This window comes from Aethalodelphis obliquidens, unplaced genomic scaffold (assembly GCF_003676395.1).
Source record: "Aethalodelphis obliquidens isolate GAN/ISIS:26980383/991018 unplaced genomic scaffold, ASM367639v1 scaffold22, whole genome shotgun sequence".
Lineage (NCBI taxonomy): Eukaryota > Metazoa > Chordata > Mammalia > Artiodactyla > Delphinidae > Aethalodelphis > Aethalodelphis obliquidens.
This window is the reverse complement of record NW_020837966.1, coordinates 24,967,694-24,985,898: the sequence shown is the minus strand read 5'-3', so window position 1 is coordinate 24,985,898 and position 18,205 is coordinate 24,967,694. Positions and strand designations below refer to the sequence as shown.

The 18,205-nt window shown below is 43.0% G+C and overlaps 1 protein-coding gene across 1 annotated transcript in view; it reads right to left on the bottom strand.

The window, feature by feature from the left end:
- The window catches only part of CNTN4 (contactin 4), a 496,981-nt gene that overhangs the window by 6,566 nt on the left and 472,210 nt on the right, over positions 1–18,205 (bottom strand). Inside the window, exons 14-20 of the mRNA XM_027121429.1 lie at positions 14,816–14,974; positions 12,559–12,708; positions 10,661–10,731; positions 9,368–9,602; positions 7,301–7,413; positions 6,545–6,731; positions 6,004–6,116 (exon numbers count right to left, since the gene is read on the bottom strand). Of these exons, the coding sequence (XP_026977230.1) occupies positions 6,004–6,116; positions 6,545–6,731; positions 7,301–7,413; positions 9,368–9,602; positions 10,661–10,731; positions 12,559–12,708; positions 14,816–14,974 (1,028 nt within the window). The remainder of the gene's footprint in view (positions 1–6,003; positions 6,117–6,544; positions 6,732–7,300; positions 7,414–9,367; positions 9,603–10,660; positions 10,732–12,558; positions 12,709–14,815; positions 14,975–18,205) is intronic.

Below are 18,205 nucleotides of genomic sequence, written 5' to 3'. Positions count from 1 at the left end.
TCCCTGGGGCATCTGGCAATGTCTGCAGACATTTTCTGTTGTCACAACGGGTGGGTGGGTCCTCCTATAACACAGAGGACAGGCCCCACAACAGAGAATTATCCAGTTCAAAGTGGCACCAGTGGGGAGGCTGAGAAATCCTTCTCCAGCCTCGCCCCAGCCCTCCTGAGTCAGCCTCCATAGCAGAAGGGTCCAGGCCGTGACACACTGTTAAGAAAGATCTTCAGGGGATGTTCATTCAGTGAATCATGAATGACATCAGTGTTCTCCAACCTGAGCCTGCATCAGAGTTGCCTGGAGGGCTTATTAAAACACAGAACACTGGGCTCCACCCCAGAGTTTCTGATTTAGTGGGTTTCAGGTGGAACTTGAAAAATCTGCATCTCTAACAAGTTCCCAGGTAACACCATTGCCTCTGCTCCAGAGATCACACTTTGAGAACCACAGGACTGGCTCCTCTTTCCCTAAGACCCACTGTACATTCTGATTGGCTGAGGTCAGAGACATAGGGTTACCCGCCCTACCACTGCCAAAAAAAAATCAAACACAAGTGAAATTCATAAAAGTCCCTTAAAACGGCTTAGATCCCATTTGTTTCCTGGCATTTCATCACCTTTATTTATGTCTCTCTAATCCAAGGTGGAAAACACAACTTCCTTGAGGTGGAAAGATTCATAAGCGTCCCCCTTCCTTCTCAGAGCATCAGTTGTATCAAACTCAGCATCCCCTCACTAACGATCAGGCTCAAATAAATCCTGAGGCGCATTCAGGACTGTCACAGCATCTCATCACGGCCCTTCAGGAACATGAGCTGGCTGATGGGATGCAAGGGCACACCTGGCTTTGAGGACTAAATTGCTTCTTTGATTCAGCTCTGCCGGAGCACAGAGGATTCAACTCCTTTCAACTGTAAATCCAAAAGAAAGACTTCCAGCAAAAAACTGCCCTTTTATCAGCATTGCTTATCAGTCTTCTAATGATGGGGACTGCAGTGGCACCTAAATAAAGGCCTGTAAAACCTTTATTTACACTACACACTTGGTTCAGCTGATTGACTTAAAGGCTGTGCTTGCATTTCCTATAATCCAGAGTGGAAGACACAGAGGAAGAGTGAATTTGTGGGAATCCTGATAATAGAATCAAACGTTATTGAATGCTTACTATGTGTTTGAACACTTTATATTCTATGTGCTAAAAGAGATTACCCCTTGAGGTAGGCACTGTTATTATTCTGATTTTAAAGATGAGAAATCGGAGACCTGGAGATGTTTAGCAATGTGCCCAGGGTCTCATGGCCAGTAAGTGGGGGATCCAGCATTCAAACCCAGGCAGTCTGGGTTCACAGCCTGTATTCGTAACTGAGACCAGCTTGGCCACCACTGTGGGCAACTTGCTTCCCCTCTCTGGTCTCTGTCTTCATGAATGCAAAACAAGGGGGGTTAGATCATAGAAAGCTCGTGGCCCATGGGTAACATTTGGCCTGCATATTTTAACTATTGGGCCCTTAGTGGGTTTACATTTTTTTTTTTTTTTTTGAGTTAGATGTCAACATGTACAAACCAAGAAACTATACATGATAAAGTTTTGGGTTCTACTAAAAACTGGAAGATATGGCCACACTGGTCTACATTCCTGTCTGGCAATAATTGGCTGGAGCTGAGAAGCTGCTGCCTATCCTGGACCATCACAAGCTCTGTAGCTTATCACATTCTCCAGCACTTCCTATTGTGTCACATTGGCATGTATCTACCTCAGGACCTTTGCATATCCTGTTCACTATGCTTGGAACACTCTCAGAGAGCTGCCTATCTTATTCTCTCCTTTTTTCATGGCCCAATCGAAATGTCACCTCTTGATAGAGCCTTTCCCTGTGCTTTATTTAAAATAATGTCTCTCCTATCTATCCCATGGCACTGTCTATTCTCCTCACTCTGAGTTATTTCTCTTGGTACTACTTTATTACCACTTGATCTGTTTGTTTACTGATGGCAGGCAGAATAGCTGAGTGGTTAAAAGGTGGGACTCTGGATCCATACTGCCTGTGTTCAGAGCACAGGTCTTCAATATACTAGCTGTGTTAACAACACTGTACCATATACTTGAATGTTGCTAAGAGAGTAGATCTAAAATGTTCTCACCACAAACAAGGAATGGTAATTATGTGATGGGATGGAGGCATTAGTAAATGCTATGGTGGTGATCTTTTTGCAATATATAAATGTATCAAATCAACACACTGTATACCTTAAACTTACCCAATGTTATACATCAACTATATCTCAATAAATCAGTGAAAAAAATACTAGCTATGTGAAGTAGGCAAGTTACTAAACTCTATGCCATGAGTTCTTCATCTCTAAAACTGGGGCTAATAACTGCACCTACTTCATGGGTTATTACAAAATTAAGAATTAAAACAGTGCTTGGCACGTATACTGACAGTATTTATTGAAAGGATTAAGCTAACTGAATCCCTTTACATAACCTGCCTGGCTCTGTAGACAGTTTAGTTTGTGATACTGAAACCAGACGCTCTCTTTTTAGCTCAAGTATCATAAAGTAGTTTGACACTTTGTGCTGAAAGAATATTTTGCACCTTAAACTTTCTAAAGTCAACTTCTTTTTGAGACTATTTATGCAAGCAGAAATCCCACGAATGTCAACAATTTAGGTAGAAAACCAAAAATACACACACATACACACAGATGTATAATTTTTACAGAACTATATATATCCCTGAACATTAACATTGGATATGTAGCATTTCAATATCTATAACCAGTTACAGTGAGATTCCTTGGGCTCTAAATGAGGATGTGTAGGGAGTCTGGCTCCTCCAGTCCCAGCCCTAAAGGGCAGGGAAGGAATTGAGTCGAACTGGAAATCAAAAGTCACAAAGGGCCCTTTACTACCACCTGGTCTAACCTTGTTAATCCTCTTTCCTCTACTGTCAGCACATGTGGTTTCTGCAGCATTTTACACACTTCATACCCAGCCATGAGTGATGCTTCCTAAGGCATGAAATTCCCAACTTGGAGGTGCCACTCTATTTTTCATAGATATCGTTTAGCTCCAACGTGAAAAGCCATATTTGGGGGAAAAAAAAGCCTAAATCCATGGCTCTTGCTGTGTTGTCTTTTTATTTTTTTCCTGAGATAGTCTGTTCTTTCCTTGATTTCTGGATAGGACTCTATCTTGAGCTGTGGTGTCCTTTTTGTTTCTTTTCTTTCTTTTTTTTTTAAATTAAGTCTGTGGTTGAGCCCTTGTGACGAATATATTAAATAAATACATTTTGGATCCCCCCCATACCAAATTAGCCTGTATCACCCGATCTGCTGTTCACATCTGAAAAGGTTCCATGCTCTCCAGTTGTAATTTGTTCCAATGTTTTATTGTAGCTCTATAGAAATAAAAAGTTTCCCCAATCCTCCGTGAAGCCCCAGTTCTTTTCTGGGAGCTGAATACTGCCGTGTTGGTCTTAGACTGCTTGATTCCACCACACCTGCCCGATTCTGTGCTGCTCAGGGGAATCTTCTACATGTCTGCAAGTGTGTCTGTTGAATTTAAAAATATATATATAAGAAGGGCCTCCTTGGAAAAGTGCTACCAAGACAAGCTCATATGAGAGTTTCTGAGAGGGGGCAGGAAGACAAAGAAGTAGCAACTAAATAATACTCATTTTCCAAGTTTTCTTCTAAAAATGCCTATAATCTTTTAGACCCAGTTCACTGAAGTAAAATTCAGCTTGCATACAGATCCCTGCCCTGTGAAAGCTGAGGGCAGTCCAAGTCACTTTACTCAATGGCCTTCGGTTTTCACATCTGCGAAAGGAAGGGCTTTGGCTGAATGATCTTCAGGATTTCTTGCCCGACTAACATTTTGCTTGGTTCCCTGAAGTACCTTAGGCAGCTCCCTGCCTTTCAAATTTATTTCAGCACCAGCTTCAACATGAGCTTAAAATCTAGTAAGAGGTTCACTCATGGAACTTGTGCCCCTCCACAGGGACTCCTAAAGCTTTCTGAATTTTTGTTGTGTTTTCTCTCTCTGTGCTACTGGGCGACACTGGAAGCAGGGAGGAAGACTTTCTCGCTCCCGTTTTTTTTTTTGTTGTTTGTTTGTTTTTTCACTCTCCTCCTTGGTTTGGTTAAATTAATTCGTCCCAGATCACATCTGCATCTCTCTCGTGCTGTGTTCAGTCCCGGCAGTGTTAGCCTGGGTCAGACCCCAAAGTTGCAAGGTCTGTCTTCACTTTTGCCTTCTTTCTTTGCTTTCTTTGAGCCTATGCTCTCCTCTCTCATCTTCCAGCCTACCAAACCCCACATCTCTCTCGTCTTACATAAAACTGATCAGATGAACTCTTTCCCATTATGTCTTACTAAGAGACTAATGATTCAGGAGTTCAAGAAATGAGGGCTCCCTTTAATACCACCACAGTGAATGCATCCTTGGCTTGAGAAATCATGGGGACCATTCAGGCACTGTGCTCGTGAGGCCCACAGTCTGGGGATTCACAATAAGTCATCAGCCAATTACAATGACCCGAGAGGATGGAAAGTACTTTAAAAAAATCTGACAAATAGCGAGAGCTCTGGCCATCAGGGAAGGCTTCTCATCTTAGACCCGAAAGATGAGTGGCTGATTAAGGATGCAGATGTAAGAGATGGCAGTCCCAGGGAGACGGAATAGAGATGCAAAGGCTCAGGGGAAAATGAAGATACTGGAAGATTTCCCCTTTAATAAAAGAGAAGTGCAGTCCCAGAAAGGTTACATGATTTACCTAAAGTCACATAATGACTAGAGCACCAAAATGTGGTCGTTTTTGCTCTATTCTGTAAGACCCTTCCAGAAAGTCTGCTTTTACAAAGGGATCCAGTGAAAGGTCTGAAGATTAGTTCTTAGGGAATGTTTCTCTGCTGGCAGAATACAAATCACTGTGCCACGTGGATGAAGGAAAAATAGCCCATAGCAGCGAGGGTTTCTGAATCCCTCTCTAATCACATCACCTAAAGCTCTATGGCCAACTATGTCAACTCCCAATTCCAGCCCTGGCTTTACTAACTGTAACGAATGCCTGACAGCACTGTCACTATGCTACTCTCAACAGCTGCATCCAAAAATGTCACCAGACAGCAGCCTGCAGGCTTGATGCATCCTGCAGACTAGTTTTGTTTGGCCTGCATTGCCTCAAAGGTTGTTTAAAAGTAAAACAAAACAAGATACTTAAAATGCCCTTTAATTGTGGCACCAGGGCTACATCCATTTTCTTTTCTAGTTCTTTAAAGTCAGGCTAACATTTATGGGATCAGGCAAACGAATGTCCTAAAACATCCTTGTGAGTATGTATGTATATGTACGTGTCTGTGTGTGTGTGTACATACCCCTAACAATAGGAACATGAACAAAAAAGATTAACCATTAGTAATAGGGAGAAGTTACTACTGTTGATTAAAAATACCATCAAGACAAGCACAGAACAAAACTGACACTAGAAATGTTTAAAATGTGGTTCTTCATGATTTTTTGGAGACCCAACCACAAGGTCTTTAACTATTTCTGATTGTCTCTGCCTGAACCCGAAGTATAGATGATTCTCTAAATCCTGACCAGCTGTCATGGGCTGTTGACAAAACTCAGACCAAACCACTTTGGTGTTTGGGAGAAAGAGGCTGCCAGAGCGCTGTCAGGGAGAGAGAGGAGAGGGTTTTTGTTTTTGTTTTTGTTTTTTGCGGTACGCTGGCCTCTCACTGCTGGGGCCTCTCCCGCTGCGGAGCACAGGCTCCGGACACGCAGGCTCAGTGGCCATGGCTCACGGGCCCAGCCGCTCCGCGGCATGTGGGATCCTCCCGGACCGGGGCACGAACCCGTGTTCCCTGCATCGGCAGGCGGACTCTCAACCACTGCGCCACCAGGGAAGCCCCGAAGACAGGGTTCTTAAGATTCATGAGAACAGTCTGTCCCCACTAACAGCAGGAGTAGGTGCCTCTGCAAAAAGAAATTACCCACTTTGTATCCTTTTACTTCCGACTCATTATCCAGGGCCTTCACTTGATCCCAATTCAGGATAATTTTGGAGTCCGATGAATTCCATATGATGTTTCCGGGGGGCTGACTTGGCGCTGTAAAAATTTAAGATATACGAAGTCACAGATTATTAAGTCTCAATGGATTCTGAGGAATATCTCCTTCCTAGAATTCGAGAGTGGAGGCAATTTAACGGGCTATTGCACTAATATGTGTCTTCAAGGTCACTAAAATCTGACGAGATACAGCATTGCAAATGGAAAAAGATTCAGTTGGTCGCCTAACATTTATAGCTAAAAGAAGTGGCCCTTCCCAGTGAGGAGAAAACATTGATCTTTCTGTCCTCCGGAGCAATGAATTTTGCATGGTATTCGGAAAGGTTCAGTTAAAATGCTAAGGTAAATCTGAATTTCCATAATGACACCAATTAGTATGCAAATGATCACTGGGAGGTGGGGATGGGAATGAACTTGGAATATGTTTGATGAATCTCTAAAGTATTTCTGAGCAAGAATGTTCTTACGTGGCTTTCTGGTTGTCACGTTGACCGTCGCACTGGAGGGGCCTGTCCCTGCAGAATTATATGCCTTGACAGCTAAATGATACAGAGCGCTGCCTTTTAAGTTGGTGATTTTTGTTGATGTCTGATTTCCTATTGTTCGTATTTTTCGAGCATTTTCTTCTTTGTCGTCATGTCTCCAGTATTTCACCTGAGAAAATAAAAAGGAAGACCTTGGATGTCATACCTGTTGGGGATATCTCCAACGTCATCAGGTGATTTTTTTTTAAATACAAGATTCTTATGACAAAGTTAATTTTCTATACAGCAAGTCGTAAGCAGAGCTTTCAGAACCAAGAGCTTTGTGCGTGCTGAGAAATCATGGATAATTACAAAGACCCCCTTTTTGTTCTTAGCTTCAGAGTGAGATGGTAAACTGGCACAGTCATGGTTGGGTATTTCTCCCTTTTTCCCCACCTTGTTTTGAGCCCAAGTGATCCTCGGAATATCAGAAGTCAAAGCTCATTTTGCCAACCATCTTATACATGCTTAGACCTGCATGTATTTAGACAGAGCTCTCTGGAGAGTACCATGGAAACGGGTAATCTCACAGTGGAATGCTCAGGGCTTCCATTCACGCTCCTTTAGAAACAACGATTCTCTAAAACAAATGCCTCTAAATGGAACTTTAGGTCTTTTTCCCATCAGAGGGTGTCTAGAAAGTTCTCATTGAGGGGTAGGGACCCTTTCCCAGAACCAAGGCACCTGTCTCTTGCTTACCTCATACCCTTGTATCCGACCTCTATTCTTTTCCATGGGGGAGGCCCAGAAGACTTCAACATCTGTTGCAGAAAGACTTCTGGCAAAGATGTTGGCTGGTGCTTTGGTGGGTTCTGCAGATAAGTATGGAAAAAGTTATGACTCTATCAGCTGCATGAGAATAGGCTTCTAGATGCAAAGGCATCATATGGGCAAAGAATCAATGATTATAGAATAGTCCTTAGTGATTATGATCCAAACCCTCATTTTACAGAGAAGCCATCATTAACAGCTGGGAGAGAATGGTGATGGAAATGGTGGTGAAGAGACTTTTTCAGTCTTTGCCTTCTAAATTTAGGGGTAGGTGGAAGGGAAGTAACCCAGGACACTTAAGTTTAAGCACCACGTTTCATAGCCAGCAATTTATTTAACACACATCCTTCTTAATTAGCATTTGTCCTAGGTGAGAGTCATAGTCACTGGTTATGAAAATTAGACAGAAAAAAGGAGAGTCAACTGACTTGACTAAGTTTCAGGAGGGCCGGGTGACGGTTCAGTTCTGCACAGCCAGCTGCACGTCTTACGAGCTTGGCTGTACAAGTCATTTATGCTTTCTGGGCCTCAACCTCCTCAGCTGCAAAGGAGAGTCTGGACCCAGTCTGTCCCCTAAATTTCAGTTCTTTTTGCCAGATTTTTGCCAGAGCTGTGTACCATTTTTATGTAAAGATTTTCCTTCAGTGGTCTTTCTTAATGAACAACTCAGGCATGTTGTGAGTTATAACACAAATGAAATCCTGGTTTTGATTTGATAGCTGTATTTTTTTCTGATGCAACTCAAATCAATATGTAACTATTAAATAATTTTAAAGGTTCATCTAGTACGTTTACAGTCAACTTGTGTGTTCCCTCTGGAATGCACATTCTGTTCCAGAAAATGGTATACATGGAGACCCCTAAGGTTTTGTCTATTTATAACAATGTGTGATTCTATTTATGTGTTAATTCATTCAGTATCTATTAGGGGTCTGTGTGTCATACACGTTTCGACACTGGCGACACAGAGGTAAAAAATAAATAGCCGGCCCTCAAGAAACACACAAAACTAAAATTCAAAATTCATAATACATTGAGATGAGAATTATAACAGAGCAATGTTAAGACACAAGGAAAAAGAGAAGCACCTCACTCCATGGGCCTGGGGAAATGAGAGAAGACCTTGGTTGTTTGAGTTGAGTTTTGAAGGATGACCATGAGGTCACAAGGTGGGCAAAGCAGGGAACTTTAAGAGAAGTTGAAGCATATACTACGGGCTCAAGCTCGTTTGGAGAATTGCAAGTCCTTTGGCTATGGTTGGAACATGAAGTATGCAGGGAAGAGGGGCAGGAGTTGAGGCAGAAAAGAGAGGTGGGGGCTAGATCATGGAGGACCTCCGAGTCTAAGGGGCTGACTTTTTTAACTGGATGGAAGAATTTATTGCATCTTCACTTACTCCAAGTCAGTGACTCAACTTTTAATATGGTGTCATTCCGAACATCACCTTTGAAACAATGAAGGCGAGCTCCGATGGAGATGAAGGCCATTAGGAGAGGTATTCTGAGAGCAGGGATGGCACAGAGGCAGTGAAAATGAGTGAGAACCCCTAAACATGATAACACCGGAGATGACAATGAGAGCCATCACACTGCTCTGTGACTTACTCTATTCTTTAATAACAGAATAATTTTTGAGTACAATGTGATTTATGAAAAAAATCATATTGAGAGGAAATACAAATTATACTTTGGCATTCACTTAAAGGCATAAAATAAAATAGAATTCTGTTGAAAGTAATGTGATAAATACATAGACATGAAGATCTTATATGGTACCTGAGATTCTGGTCCTTAGCAGTGGAATTACTAAAGGATAAGCATTTGTTTTTATACACTGTGGAGCTGCTATCTTTCTAAGAGACTGGTGGTAGATAATGAATCATATTTTTCATAGTACACTTTTCTTGATTCAGGATATGCCTTCAGTTTATGGGTAGAGTGCTAAATTGATTGTACGTCTTTAAGTCAACATCTCAGAATTGAAGAAACATCATACCTTCTTCTGCAGAATATACCACCGTGGTGGGACTGAAAGGGCCTTCTCCTTTATTGTTGAAGACGCCCACTTTAACCTCGAAGGGAGAGAAGGGATGCACGCTCTCATTCCTGAACACGTATCTGGAGGCGTCCGCGGAGGCCAGCACGGTCAGCATCCAGATCATTTTGCCATAAGGCCGGAAGGCCACCACGTAACCAAAGCCTCTGCCGTTCTGTAATTCCTCAGGGACCGTCTGGGAAGAAAGGGAGGCGGTCTTCAGAGGCTGCAGTACTTTGATGCAGATGCTACATTGTTTTATTCCACTCCCCACCCCCATACACGCCCCTGTGTTCATGCTATCTTACTGGGGGCTTTGTCGAGAGTCTTCAATTTGGGACTTGACATCAGCCTACCAGAGATATTCAGGGGGGATTGAAGCAGGGTTAAAAATAAAAATCAATGAGAACCTGCAGTGGAGAGCCTGGCTTCCTGATGGGGGAGACCCAGCTCTGAAACTGTAGGAAATGACTGTGGAAGACACTGGACAGTTGATCTAAAAACCAACATTCCCAACATGTACCATCTAGTAGGATCCTTCCTCCAGGGTCACATGGACACTCATTGAAAGAGCTCTCACCAAAGAAGTGAGGACCATCCTGGCTCAGGCAAGATCTTCCCTCTCAGCCCGGAAGTGCTGGGCTGGAAGGGGTGAGTGGTTTCTCTCACTGCTGGGGCTCTGGTTAAATGACAGATTGGAACTTCCGCGGCTGTTGCCTAGAATCCTTCAAAATCATTGTGGACTCTTTCTGAAACTCTGACCTCCTGTCTCAAAATCAATTTTTAATAAAGTGGTGACTAACACACCTCTACGTTGGTGAAAAAACACTTTACACAAGAGGGCTCCTGCAGCAAAGCCAATCTTAGGAAATTGTGCTGGTACACGGAGTCTATTGTGGGCAGATGTTTTAAATCAATTGGCCTTGCAGTAATTCAGGAAAAAAGAAAAACTGGTTTTCTCTAAACCAGCCTTCTTTAATGTGCATATTATACATCTATACATTTTTTCTTACGTTCTCTTCCCTTTCATGATTGTTTTTCCTGTGACCAACTGAATTAAACCTTGACTCCACAACTGACGGGGAAGCGCCATCTTTTCCTGCTAGCCATTCACGCGAGAGCGAGTGTTTGCACTCAAACGGATTTTGGCTGTTAAAAACAGAGAAGGCGACTTCCCATATACGTTTAACACAGAGTAAAATGATAAAACAGCCTAGGCTAATGTATGTTCCTTTCGTTCTGCGATTCATTTACCTCCCAGGTTATAACCAGTTCAGATTTGCTGCCTCCGCCTCCACTGACGTTAGCTGGGGTGACTTCGGGAACTGTTCAGGAGACAAAAAAACAAGTCATGTCAGGTGGCAAAGGCCAAGAGGGCCAGCAAGGTTGCCGGGCTGAGGTGACTCAGTTTAAACAGATCCTCGGATGCACACAGCTCTGAGATCAGAAATTGTATGGTCGAGGGTCCCGAAGCATCAGCTCGCGGAAGTGAAACATACCCAGGAAACTGCTATGAGTTACCTCTTTCCCATTCAACAAGAGGCACACCTGTTATCTGACGTGACTGAACAATGATTCAGCTCCACCCCTAGAGGCCAAAGTTCAGGGGGATGAGGAAAGGACTGAGGTTCTGGTTCTAAGGCTTGGGTAGGCGTTTATGAGCCACGTGGCGGTACACAAAGAAGTGATGATACACACTCTGCCCGTGCAGAGCTCTCAGTCTAGCTGGAGGGTGGGAGCACATGCAGGACGATTCCAGAGCGATGTCGACAACCAACAACATGCGGCACAGACAGAACGGAGGAGTGCGGAGGCCGTCTGAAGCGCAGGCCGGGCTAACGGCTTCTCAGAGGAAGGTGAGTTTTGAGCTGGGTGTTGAAGGAAGTGGTGGACAGAGGTTGACCCCTGGCTCACCGTGCTTAACCTCTTTGACTCCCAGTTTCCTCTGTAAAAGAGGGCAAATTATGCTAGCTTCCCCCTCAGGATTGCTGAGAGGAATTCATTAAATTACGATTTTGGAGGGGAAAAGGAAGCATGGGGTTAGCTATAGTATCATCCTGTAAATGAAAGACTCCAGACAGAATCTAAAAATGTCCGGCTGGGGTATAGATTTGGTGACTGGGAATGTCCCCTTGGATAAAGCCAACGAAATACAGCCAGATGGATTTGTGTCCAAGAGTAGGGTCAGAGTTTCCATTTGCTCTGGGGCCTTCCTCTTCCTTCAATAAACATTTGGCCTCATCGCAGCTGGGACCTTCACACACACCCACACTAGGCCTCCCACTCTATGTGAGACAAATACAAGGGATGCAGGTGAATTCATGTTGTTCTCTCACCGTGCTCACCCAAGCTGCGTACACAGAAGCTCCTATAAAACTGCCGACCGGGCTTGCGTGAATTACTAGGATGGTCCTAATCTTAGCTTTTGGGAAGGGTTTATACCCTAAGAAGATTTACTGAACATTTCTGAAGAACTTATCCTTTGCCACTTGACATTTCTGTGAGTTGATTTCATTTGAAGTGTGGGTGTGCATTTGAAAAAATAATAATCCTGGTAGGAGAGTCTTGGTGACAAAGGAACCAGTGAAGAAAGACGTGGTGTTTGAGAGAACGAAGCAGAGTGTCTCGCCCTGTACCAGGGAACCCAAGGAAGAGTGAGAACATAACTCTGGATTGAAACTCACTGCTGGGACTCACAGAGAGAGAGAACAAGCTAGTGGTTACCAGTGGGGAGAGGGAAGGGAGGAGGCGCAGTGTAGGGGTAGGGGAGTAAGAGGTACAAACTATTATGTACAAAATAAGCTGCAAGGACATATCACACAGGGGAATATAGCCAATATTTTATAATAACTATAAATGGAGTATAACCTTCAAAAGTTGTGAATCACCATATTATACACCTATAACTTATATAATATTGTGCATCAACTATACTTCAATAAAAGTTAATATATAAAAATAAAAACAAAAACACCAACAAAATAATGAAACTCCCTGATGGTAAAGCTGAGCATCTATTGGTCTCATTTCTGATGATCACAGTCACTCAGGGAAGGGTGGGCTAGCACAGAGCCTCGTTAGGGCTGAAGAGCAGGGAGATTCAAAGCCTTTCCCTAAGGAACAGGAGCTCCTGAATCCTTGGTGCTACTCACGGGCCTCTTCTGTCCTCCGCTTCTCAGAGGGCTGACTGGGCTCCCCAATCCCAATCACGTTGGCTGCAACTGTGCGGAATTCATATTCGACCCAAGGGTTCAAACCCACCACAGTTGCTGTGAATGTCTTCCCATCAATGAGTTCTGGGACTGAAAGACATCAAAAGGTGACCATGTTTCATAGGATTCCATGTTAGGAAGATGGGAACTTCTATCCATCATCATCACCATTACTGTGTTCGGGGCATTGCTGCAGATCTGAGGGTAGCTGCACAAAGAGCCCTTGCAGGGAGGTAATCCCAGACCTCTCTGTGCCGGACTAATAAACTCAAATCACACACCAGCAGATGACATCACAAAAGACAGTCTTCAAAGCCCAAAGCTACTTCACCATAATCACTATTGTTCTCACCTCACCTGTTTTTCAGCATTTACTGTATCGGGTTGGGCATATTGTTTAATCCTTCCAACTATCCTATGAGTAAGGTGAAATTATTCTCTTCATTTTTATAGATGAGGAAAATGTACCACATAAAGGTCAAGTGACTCGCCCAAGGTCATACTGGATTTGCACCTTTGTCTGACTGCATGGCTCAAGCTCTGTAACTTATTATAACAATGGAGTAATAATGTTATAAATCCTCACAACTACTGTTAATGAACTGTGTTAGCATACCAAAAGAAAGAATCTGTAAACATAAACGGAACGGCCCATGAAGAACAGAAAGAGAGTCAGAGAGGCAGAATTTGATAGTGTTCATCCAGCAGGATTTGGGGAAGGCCTCCCTTCACAGAGGACAGGGCCCCCTGCTTGATGCCACAAGCCATGGAGCTCTGGACTTGGCTTCTATGCTCACTGCACAACCTTTTGGGTTTTGAATTAATTGCTATGAAGATTTCCCAATGGGCCCAGGAGACTCAGAGGGACGTCCCCTGTGACAAAGCTGAGGGCCCTGTGACTAGGCTTCAGTGGCTTCTAGCCTCCTTGGGGCCACACTTTTAGAGTCCTTCCCTCCAAAGTTGAAGAAAGTGGGTTCTGGCGTCAGACAACCTGGATTCTAGCCCTAACTCCACACTCAGTAGCCAAACGACCTTGGGCAAGTTGCTTCACCTTTCCATGCCTTGGTTTCCTCACCATAAAATAAGGCTAATAACAATATCTATTCACAGTGCAGTTGAGAACACTCAAGAAAAGCACTTAGCAGAACATACGGCATATAGTAAGGGCTTAACCAATTCCAGCTGTTTTCTTTTGTAAACCATCGTTATTATCGTCATGAGAATCAGCATCTTCATCCCACTCCTGTCCTTCATTCTATTTATTCAGCAATTTATCTTTTTTTAAGTATCACAATCATTTCTGTATGGGGTCATAACAATTCTTATTCTTCCCATTTAACAGAAGAGGAATATGAAGATGTATAGAAAGCTGCTGATCAGCAAAGTCAGGACTAGAATTCTTATCTCCGTAACTTCCAGATTTTTCCTTTCCTTCCTTCCTAAAACACTCCTGTGACTCAGAAGAAAGTCAATGATTCAGCTGGAAACACAGAAACCCATTTCAGAGGTTAGATAAGCTAACATGGAAAGACCAGAAGAGTGTGTAACTTGCTTGCAATAACTACTTGTTTGTCCATATTTTCCTCAAACGAAACCTAAATAAAATAACAAAACGAGTCAATTTGGAGGTGTAGACAGCAGCAGGGATGGTACGGCCAACACATGTATTCTTTAATTTTACAAAATCTCATGCCTCTTCATGCCCAAATATATCCATCTAAAAAAATGGGCAGGAAGTCAAGAGGCTCCACGCAGCCCTTAGATACGGGTTTCTTGAAAGCTGTGTACAAACTTTACAAAGACTGTGATTAAACAGTAACATAATCCACTGCTTTTCAAAGTGCCCCACTAGTGGTACACATACGATTTTAGGCAATGCACAGATAGATGATGCTTTTTATTTTTATAGCTAATGTATTTTAAAATGTGTGTCAAAAATATAACACAACAGACCTACTATCATTGCAGACTTATTGCTTAGAACAAATTAACAAACAAACAAATATGAATCAGTAGAAAGAAAAATATCAAATAGTATACTGGTTGAGGTATAGGAAACACTGCCATAATGTCTCATCTGTAGCTGTGTCTGAATGAGAACCTAGACGCCTCTCGGCTTCTGCCACAGAGCTGTGTCCATTCTGCTGAGTTTCAGAAGCCCCGGTGAGACACCAGCACCAGGCATCCAACATGGTACCTGTATTAACTGCTTGCCAGCCCACGGAGAACGGAGTCCTGGCTTGAATGACATACATGGTGATGGGGCTGTGGTTGTCAGGCCCGGGTCTCCAGGAGAGCTGAGCAGTGGTGTCTGTAATTTCATCTATGGCCACAGCCTCTGGGGGGCCTGGAGGACCTGAGAAAGAGCAAGACCCTCAGAAGTTGAGCAGAGTGTTCAAATGTCCAAGGATGTGACCACTTTGTTGAATGGGGCGCTGACCTATTCAACTGTTGATTCATCCACCCACAGATTCATCGCTTGTCAATTACTTTTTGAATAGCTATTAGGAGCCTGGCTTTCTTCTAGGCTCTGAAACTACAGAGATGAGTGAGACGTGGCCTGGCCCCTTCCTTCCATGGCTTCACAATATAATAGGAAAAACCAGTAGGTATACAAAGAATTACAATAGGATATTTGTTCTAGATGTCAAGAGAGAATATTGTGGTACCACCAGGGCCCAAATTCATTAATCCATCCATCATATATTACAAGTTCCTACTACGGGTTGGACACTGTTATCTGGGTAAGTGAAGATTGGAGCCTTCTGGAAATGGTCATTTCTACCCCTGATGATGTGAGCGAAGGTGACTTTAGAACTCTGGGGGTCTCAGTGCTGCTCTGTACATTCCAGCTGCATTGGAATGTCCACGTAAAATGCCAACACACACTTGCGTGCCAGGGAACTGCTGTGAAAGTGGCCTGTGTGCACGAGTCCCAAGACTGTGCCTTCTTCAAAGCGATTTCAAAATCGGGTTGAGAGTTGAAGGACCACATTGGCAGTTTCTGTAAGTTTCACACCTGTATTTTCCTCCTTCTGCTCTGGATGTGCATTGTTTCTGCCATTGTACTTAGACCATTGAAACGAGCGGAAATCAGTTTTAAATGAAGGCTTTTAAATCATAAAGAAACGGAGGGCTGGAAAGTGGTTGGTAAGCAAACACAAAATAACAGCAGAGCCAGAGCAAAGACTCAAAGCTGTCCTTGATTCCAACATGAAACGCTCTTAGCAGGCGGTTAAAGGCATTTCTAACAAGTGACCACCCGGGCAGAGAAGGTGAGTGTGAGGAACACATAACGACACAGCTTGTGTCCATTAGACAGGAGGAAGGAGATCTTCCTGGGAGGGATGTGCTGAGGCCCGGGACAGCAATCACATGTTCTTCCAAAATACTACGGGGCCACGGCGCAGGGGCAGGGAAGAAAGAGACCTTTCACAGAGTGCTGAGAAGTTAATGGCAATTTCTGGAAGTAACACTTTGTTCTGGGACTCACTTCCGCACCCTTTAAGTGATGCCCTAAATTTCTCTTTCCTTTTTTAAAAATCATTTCTTATAGACCCACAGATGAGACTAAATTTATCTTCTCCCTCCTACTCCTGAATGAAAGGTCTGCAAGTCGGTATGCTGGCACTGATTAATTTTCCATAGTGACATTTCAGCATGTCAGTCTAATGCCACTAGATAGAACTGAGGTAACCTCTGGTCTTCAGGACTCTTATTAATCAGAGAAAAGTCCAGAAGACAATATAATCTTTTTTTTTTTTTTCTCACCAGCTTTCTCATCCTAGCATTCCCATCCTTTCTTAAAATAGATGCTCCTTCCATGGCCTTTAGAATCAAAGTACCACAAGGAGAAAAGTGTTCCTCTGCACATTCCTCAGTGAATTAAATTGATAGAGGAAGATCTGAGCCCACTGTTGGCAACTAGGAAGAAGGACATGAAGGGGTGGCATGAAGTTGGCCATGGGGGGTAAGATGGTACTTTCACAGCGCAGTTTGCTGTTTGTTATGTCCCTGCTACCAGCCCCACCCAAGTGTAGATATGCTACACCCTGCAGAATGTTTACCACCTTTGTTTTGGGGAAGTTGGGTCTCTCTTTCAAAATGACAAAATGAGCAAATGTTTATCCTCTGAGCAAAGTGGTCACATGGTCTGGGGCTCAAACAGTTTGTGTCACAGGCAACAGCAGAGGGAATGCAGGTGTTACACCTGCATCCCTGTTTCTTTCTCAGGGAAGGGTGGCCTTTCTAGCTGCTGTTCGAGTGCTCTAGATTAAATAAAGTAGGTATCAGAGAATCAAGGAAGCCAGAGACAAGACTCAAAGCTTTACTAGTTTCAGACACAAAAATCTCTTACATGTCAGTGCAATGCATACCAGCCTTGCCTCTGCAACACGCAGAAAAGCTGAAAGGGCAGAGCTAGGAGGAGGTAAAACAAAAGATGATGGTTTAAAATGGCATATTAATTTACTGGCTTTATTAACTGATCAGGCTAGATGTTCTCTTAGACCGCATTTGCAAATTCCTCTTGGTATTTCATGTTATTTTCTGTGAAATGAAGTATACAATATCATTTAAGAAATTCAACTATTACTAATTTAAATATTTATTAGTCTAATTTATTGGCGTTTAAACTGCTGATCTGAACATTATCCTAATGAAATAGAGGATACATTTTCAACAACAGAATTCTTTTGGTCCCCAGTGGGAGAGCAGACCAGCTCTGGTGTATTTTAAAATGGAAATAAACCCGGTCCCGTAGGTTATACTGTGGGTAGCTCTACCCAGGTTGGAAGTTTTCTCTTCTCTGGCCCTTATTCCTTCCATTATAGAAAGGTTTTTAAGGCGATTTAGAGGGGAACCAAAGCAGATCTGATGGAAAAGCTATTTTTCTTATTCTCTCTTGACAATCAGTTTGAGTTGCTAACTTCCACACACCTCCCCCCTCATGTTATGCCCACAGGACATAGCAACACTTTTTGTGGCTTCCAATAATATCTTATTCTCTGTGTACTCAGATTCATCCTGCCTCCAAATGTGACACCTCCTGTATTTGCTTGCACTCAAAATTCTGCTGGCCAAAGATTCCTAAACACCAATAGTTAGGGTTCGAATGAAGGAGACGCTGGCTAAGAGATTATTTGGATGTTCTGATTTGGCTTTACATTTAACTTTAGCAAACCCCTGAGCATGCATCACTTTGATTCTGGCATGTACACTGGTTCACAAAGACTTGAACTTTAATTAAAAAAATAGTTCTTAAAAGTCCACTTACTCTTCCTTTAAACATTGGTTTGTTGAGGCTCAGTCAAGTCATTCACAGCCGTTTGGATGAAGTTAGACCATGTCTGTCACATGCAAGAGAATCTCACCAATGTCAGTTTTGACATCAACTTCCTGCGTATTGACTATATCCCAGGCAGGAACTCTTTCCTTCTAAAGCCATATTTTAGAAACTGGACAGAACTATTAACTTTAGGGGGAAAAAAATGGGAAAAACTGGCGATGATTTTACTTAAGCCACTGTTACATCAGTGACCTAACTCACTACAGTAAGTCCCCTACATGCGAATGAGTTCCATTCTGA